At 40.8% G+C, this 7366-nt stretch overlaps 1 protein-coding gene across 4 annotated transcripts; it reads left to right on the top strand.

Moving 5' to 3' along the window:
* Positions 1-768: 768 nt before the first annotated feature.
* On the top strand, positions 769-5220 carry LOC131250742 (uncharacterized protein At3g28850). 4 transcript variants are annotated; one of them, XM_058251021.1, is made up of 2 exons: positions 769-1981; positions 2576-5220. In XM_058251021.1, exon 1 carries the CDS (start codon positions 928-930, stop codon positions 1948-1950), a length of 1023 nt encoding a protein of 340 aa, XP_058107004.1. In that variant the 5' UTR covers positions 769-927; the 3' UTR covers positions 1951-1981; positions 2576-5220. The 4 variants fall into 4 exon arrangements, with proteins under 4 accessions (XP_058107004.1, XP_058107006.1, XP_058107003.1 ...); XM_058251023.1 differs by having other exon boundaries at positions 4635-5220; XM_058251020.1 differs by having other exon boundaries at positions 770-1981; positions 4654-5220.
* The last annotated feature ends 2146 nt before the right edge of the window (positions 5221-7366 follow it).

Genomic DNA, 7366 nt, shown 5'->3' on the forward strand with positions numbered 1-7366 from the left:
GCCAGACAATCAACGGATTTTTCCTAATAAAGCCCCGCCAACGCGCTTTCCTTCGGAGAAAAACATTAATACGCGGTAGAATGTGGCCATCCATACGCATGCATCCAAAATCCAGACCGTTAACATAGACGGTCCACCTAAAAATGATCCACAAGGGCCACAACCCAAAATACACCAACTAATAATCATGAATATTCAATAGATTTCCATTAATTGAAGCCTGAAGGAAAGGAAGTATTCAACGGTTGAAATTCAAAATCATATTCATCAAACAAATATTTTAGATTTTGGAGTAATGACTATCCAAAACAAGTAACACTATTTTAACGATCCAGATCAACGGTATTTCCTTCTATGCATTTCTGTTTTTTACTGTCATGAGTACGGATAGTCATGATCTGCCAGCGCATAAAACGACCATAATAAAGTTAAGTTACACGCTCGCGTGAGCTACGCATAGAAACATCGCATCACGTGTGCATACACGTAACCAATAAAACAGATCCAGACCATTCATCATTTACACAGTACTATATTAACCACAAAAACAAAAAAAATTCAAGTGGGTCAGCATATCAAGTGCGCCACACGTGTAGATTTGATATCATCATCAGCTCATTAAGATCTTCTTAGAAAGTGTGTATCCAGCTATGTAATTTTTCCAGAGCATTCTCACAACAGTCCATGCAAGATAAATGGACACGATGCATCACACGTGTAAGCAAGCGACCAGCATTCCTCTGAATAATCACTCCTCTCTCTTCCTGTCTGCCTTTTTTTTCTTTCCTTTCCATCTACGCCTCTCTCTCTTTCTCTCTCTCTCACACACACCTGCAATCTTATCTCTCAACAGACATTGGTAGGATTAGCAAAAGCTTCCTTTCTTTCTAAAGAAGAAAGGAAGGAGAAGGAGTACCATAACAGCAAATGGGGTGCACCAGTTCCCGTGACCAGCACCCGTCTTCTTCGGTAGTTCCTCGCTCTGTCTCTCTCCCAACACCTCTCATTCACCATCCACCTCTACACAAAGGAGACACTCACCATCTCGTCTCTCTCACTTCCACCACCTACGGCTCTCTTCATCTTCCCCCTTCCAAATCCAACGGCCTAGATTCATCCTCCCCAACAACAACACCATCCACTCCCAAATCCCCAGATCATCACAAACCCACCATTATTAATGCTTGGGAACTCATGGCCGACCTTGATGATGATTCCTCCCCCAAGAAACACCTACAACCACCTGTCTACCGTTCTTTCAACTCCTTGGTGGGCTCCACCACACCACCCTTCTCCTCCTCCTCTCCTAACAAGCAGCAGCCCACGCCACTGTCGAAGCCCCTCTGGAAACACCTCTCTGAGGAGACCCTGCTCGCAGACATGGACCCTTCCGTCATCGCAGCCTTCCGCCGAGCAACCACCATTGTCTCGGTCACATCCAAACCGTTGAAGGAAAACCGTCCCCCGCCCCAAGAAGACCCAATTCAGCTCCCGGGCTGCGCCGACCGGATCGTTCTCTACTTCACCTCTCTCCGTGGGATCCGTCGGACGTACGAGGACTGCTGCACCGTCCGATCGATACTTAACGGGTTCCGGGTCCCGGTCGACGAGCGGGATATCTCAATGGACTCTGCATATAGGAGGGAATTACAGAATGCGATTGGGCAGAAGACAGTGTCTTTGCCACAGGTGTTCGTCAGAGGGAAGCACATTGGCGGGGCCGAAGAGATCAAGCAGCTCCATGAGGCGGGTGAATTGGCGAGGATTCTTGATGGGTTCCCAATGCAAGACCCGGGGGTTGTGTGTGATGCCTGCGGAGGCGCCCGGTTCGTCCCGTGTGTGAATTGCAGTGGGAGTCGGAAGTTATTTGTGGAGGATGAAGGGCAGCTGCGACGGTGCCCAGAGTGCAATGAGAACGGGTTGGTGCGGTGCCCGCATTGCTGCTGCTAAATTGTGGATTTTCAGCTGTCGGATTTCGCTGGTGAGAATCACTGATGACTCTACTGATGGCTTTCAGGCTTTTGGGGATTTTTTTTTTTTTTACTGAATTCTTCTTCTTTCATGTATAAATTGGCTATTTGCTATTTTTAATCAGAGGAATCATATTATCCTCAGATCCCAGATAAGCATAATATACTCAGAATTTTTACTTTGTACTTGTGGAGCCCATGGTTCAATATCTGAACCATTGATCTGTTAGGTCCCACTGTGGATGGACCAACCACCAAAAATCCTATTAATACGAAAATCATTAAATTCCTAGTAGTAGCCTAAAAAAGCAGACTGTTCAGCAGAGAATTTGGCAATGGTCGACGTCCAATTGTTTAAAGGCTGAAGACAAAATTGGTGGTTAAGATCTTCCATTTTGGGGTTTTTTTTGGGCATGGTCTATTGATAGTAGAGACCATCCCAATAGACTAACGGTTTGGATCTCACTTGTAGAAACCGAAAAACGAGTATATTGTGCATATTGATGGTTGATGTTGATATAATGCCTCTTTTGTTCATCATCAATTCTGAACAGGAATAAGGAATTGACATTTTTTCCCTGGTTTTCGGGTTATTCCTTTAACAGCATTGGTTGCAAACGATGCAAGTTTCCACTGTTTGTGAGGCTTTTTGGATGTTGGAGAAATGAGATTGTTCTTCATTTGTCTTCATGAAAATGTACATTGTTTGGAGAGTATTGAAAAAATTGATAGAATTTGGAATGTGGATGAGTAATTATCAAATGAATACGAGTAGATAATCTTGTCTAGATAATCCCACTTATGTACATTCCGAGCTCTTTCTCATCCCAGAACGTGTGCCCTGCTTGCTCTTGTGGAAAACACAAGGGCCATCCATCAGGTTGGCCCCACTATTTACCATGGCCTCAATCAGGGCGGTTCAGTCATCAGCCGGGCCACAGTGTGCAAAACAAATGGAGGACCACAAGAAACTTTTTTTTTACCCATTCTTTTGTTTACCATGCATTGGCCTACCTTATGAGTCAACCGACTTGCTTTCAGGCCAGTCCATCTAAATACTATCAGGCCCACCGTATAAATGGGTTGGATCTCATATATATGCCGGCATATGGATGGCCTATGCTATGTGTGGCGCTTCCAAACCTCAGATACCCAATCTGTTGTATGTACTTAACTTACTAGTACTAATACGATACAGTATTGGTTCTGGATAGGTGGTATTTGTAGGATAACGCTACTAAAATAATTATTTTCTTAACTTTGAATAACTGTAATTACTATTATTATTATTGTTTTTAAAATTTCTGTCCTCGAGAATATAAAAGAAATTCACAAAGATGCTTATTGTAAATATCTGTAAATATTAATAGTTAAAAAATAAAAAATAAAAATTGAGCCCTGCTGATGTCTCATGCGTGTGTCGCTGTGATCATCATCATCTAAGCCTTATCCCAACTAATTGGGGTCAGCTATATGAATCACGTTATGCCATTCCACTCTATCGAGGACCATATAATCAATTAATCCATGGGTCATCTACCCCTTCCTTACTACCTCCACCCTTGTCCTTTTGGGCCTTCGTCTTACCCTTTACAGCCTTCAACTTGAGCCAACTCATTCCCAACTGGGTTCAGTTCTTGGTCTCCATTGACATGGCCAAACCCATCTAAGTCTACTTTCCCACACCCCATAGCCTATTGGTTCTACTCCTAAGTTCCCCCGTGTGCATTCATTTCAAATTCTATCCTTGTCTTGCCGCTCATCCATCTCAACATCTTCATTTCCGCCACGCCCTTCCAATGAAAATGTTGTTCCTTGACTGCATGCATAACAAGTAGAAAAAGGCGCTCTGATTGGGGTGTGGGTCCTACTGCCCATGAGAACCAATCAAAAAGCTTATGGGCACCTTTTTGTTGCTCGCTTGTGTGGGATTACATCTTCACTGACTTCAATAAAACTAAAATTTATGATTATGGTCTAGAACATCTACTGATGTTGCAAAAATAAATGATAATAACATGTTTATGGGTTATCTGTATCCATTCCTCTCTCTTAGATATTGCCATATTGGGAGATACGGAAAACTTAAGAAGACAAAAGATAAATATTAGGGTCTTTCTTTTTGTTGGAACCATTCTGTGGATATGGAAAACAGACATGGAATCTGTAGGAAATGGAAAACTTAGTGTTCCATAAGGAAATCTGTGTTTGGCTTGCAGTGCAGTTTTCCCTTTAAGCAGTTGGAAAATTGATCTATCAAAATCTTTTTGAGTCATTGATATCTTCATGTGTCTGTGGAAAATTTTCGAAAACAAAAATGGATTCCATATATTTTTCTTTAAAACCACAAATGTTGGAGTAGTATTTTTCCGTGGAGTCCCTAAATTCCGAGGTATTGTAAAAAAATGAATGCTTGCCTACCACCTTTCCAAAAATATAGCAGCAGCAGGAGTAGTAACATGTTATTGATGGATTACCTGTATGCATGGCTGTTTCTTAGATTTTGGAAAATGCAAAAAGCTTCCCTGAAGTATGAAAATAAAGATAAATAAATGTTATTGATGCTTACCTGTATCCATGTCCATATCTTAGATTTGAATTCTGGAGTCATATCTGGTTCCCCTGCATCGTTCTCCAATTTATTGATCATCATCATCATTATAGCCTAATCCCATCTATTTAGGGTCGGATTTGCAAATCTTGTTCTGCCAAACATGAAAAATATATTCTCATGATTTCTTGGAGGAGGCTTGATGTCCGGCTGCCCACTTGACATCACACCATTACATGGGCTGGGACCATCTGACACGATTGCTGCCAGGAGGAGTTCATATGTCCAAGGTCTGCAAGTGAGATGGGCCTTACCTTTGCTGAAGAGGGAGATAGTCTTGCCAAAGAGGGATTGATGACTGTTTGATTTTGCTGCTGATATTTTCTGGCAACCTTGTTTTTTTTTGTTTTTTGTTTTTTGTTTTTTGTTTTTTGTGTTGTATTTGCATGCATGCCTTTTTCCGTGTAAATGGTTCTTGGGTATTTTTTCTTCATCATCAACAGTATTGCTTGCAAATGATGCAACTTTCACTGTTTGTGAAGCTTTTTGAATCATGGGGAGCTGAGATTGTTCTCCATTCTTCTTCATGGAAATGTACATTGATTTTTTAAATTTTGTGATCAACAAATGGAAATATGTGGGATCTTATTTGGGAAATATTTTATTAATAGAAAATTTTGAATCATGTTTCTTCTTTAAGGGTGCATTTGGAAGTTACTATTTACTTTCTGTATTCCACTTAATGAAGAGTGGGGTCTACAAACTTTCCATAGTACATACTCTTTGAATCAAGTTGGCGCATATGAATAAGGTGCAATTTCCATTTACATCCTTCCCCAGATAGTGGACAATGTAATCTTATATCATAACTTTTAGAGAGACAACATAGCTAGCTAGGTGCTGCAATTAATTACATTGACGTCTTTTTTCTATTGCTATCATCTTTTAATAAAGTTTCATAAAGAAGCTTTACTAGGTTGATGAAGCAGGATTTGTCTAGCCTGTCTCCAAATAGCTGGGACAAAACTATATGATATGGTGATGGTGATTGGTGATGAAAGAAGATTTGCCAATAACTCTTTTGTAAGTGATAAGTGTTTTGCTAAATCAAGCAATGCTGTAAAGATAATGTAGTTTAAAGGTTTCTTAACAAAAATTGTAAAAACTTTGAACTTTGGAAAAGAAAAGAAAAGAAAAAGTAGGGGAGAGAAAAGTGGCTATGAAATTTGTTTCTATTTCCACCTTTTTCCTTAAAAATGTGGATATCGATTTCTTTAAAAAAAAACTTGTTAAATGCAGATATATGAGGTTACAAGAGACAACTCTCACTATTTGATTGTTGACCTTTTAGTAGTTCTATGGAAAATTATGCTCTAAATCCGGCAACATAATTATTGTTGGTGCCCGTAATGTTCCATTTCTCAAGGATTCCATGTTTGTTTTACATGTCCATGTTTTGCTCTCTCTCTCTCTCTCTCTCTCTCTCTCTCTCTCTCTCTCTCTCTCTCTCTCTCTATATATATATATATATATATCTCGAGAGAGAGAGCAATCTTGATCTCGAAATCTGTTTATTGTCCCTGAAACCTGAGTAGAGCTGTACACAAACCGAGTTAACTCAGTTAACTTGCTCGACTCAACTCGGAAAAGCTCAATTCTACTTGGCTCAAAACTGGGTTCAAGCCTAGTCGAGCTAATTTTTTTAGCTCGAAAAAATTTCGAGCCGAGTCCGAGCTTGAATCGTCTCATAACTTGACTCAGTTTGAATTGATTCGATTTGGATGGGGTTCACTTGATATAAATATTTTGTAGATATTCATATTTAAATAAATTATATAATAATATATTATATATATTATATACATTAAAAATCCTAAATTTTAAATTTGAACTCACCTAGTAAGCTCAAACTCAACTCATAAGGAGCTCAAACTTGGCTCAAGCTGGCTCGAGCTGCTGACTGAGGCAAGCTGGCCAGTCAGGCTTGAGGACCAAGTTGAGCTGAGTTCAAGTTGGGTAACCTGCTGGCTGAGCCAAGCTCGACTCAGTTCGGCTGGTGTACAGCTCCAAACCTCAGATGTGAAATGCTCTCAAGAGGATATTTTTTTTTTTTGGAACCGAGCTAGTGCAACTTGCCGAAGAATACTGGGTACGCACCTGCAGCTAACGGAGCATTATGTGGGTGGTGGGTGGGAAGCATGAGATCCCCCCCATCCATCATGTCGGCTGCCTGATAGTCACTATGGAACCCAAAATTCAGGATGGTCCGAAACTTAGGTAGCCCACCCCATACGGAAAGCTCGTGATGGGACGCCACCATTAGTACACTGTGGTGCTTATATGCCATCCAATCCATTAATTTGATGTGCTTTATCAAGATGAAGGAACACACCAAATGTTGCAATATTTCAAACTCATGCGGTCCATAACAGGTGAATTTAGGGCTTGAACGCATGATTTTACACTAATCCCTATGGGGTGCCCCACCTCAGTTTTGGGTCTTCCATATTTTTCGGATCAATGCCAAAAATGGAGTAAGGAGCCTGATGGACAGGATGGATTGAGTTTCCTGAAATCATTTGTTGACATGAAAGTGTAAGATATTCTTTGTGAACAAAGACTACATGATCTGTGGATGGGAAGGGGATTCTGAGAGATGAAAGCCCTTGGGCAGTATGTGTAGATTTTTCATTTCTGACCAGCATACCAAACATGGATGGACCATTTCCTGGCAATCTCCCATGTCTTATCTTGGGTCCTCTCATCTGTCTCTTTGCAGGCCCCAAATCAAAAGGTTAAGGTTGTCCTGTTAAGGGATACTTTTGGGAAGGGTTCATCAACGGGC

Source organism: Magnolia sinica, chromosome 7 (assembly GCF_029962835.1).
Source record: "Magnolia sinica isolate HGM2019 chromosome 7, MsV1, whole genome shotgun sequence".
Taxonomy (NCBI): Eukaryota; Viridiplantae; Streptophyta; class Magnoliopsida; order Magnoliales; family Magnoliaceae; genus Magnolia; species Magnolia sinica.

What these genes read in the sequence shown, in the direction of transcription:
- LOC131250742 (XM_058251021.1), top strand. Translation starts at nt 928, where the DNA reads ATGGGGTGCACCAGTTCCCGTGACCAGCACCCGTCTTCTTCGGTAGTT.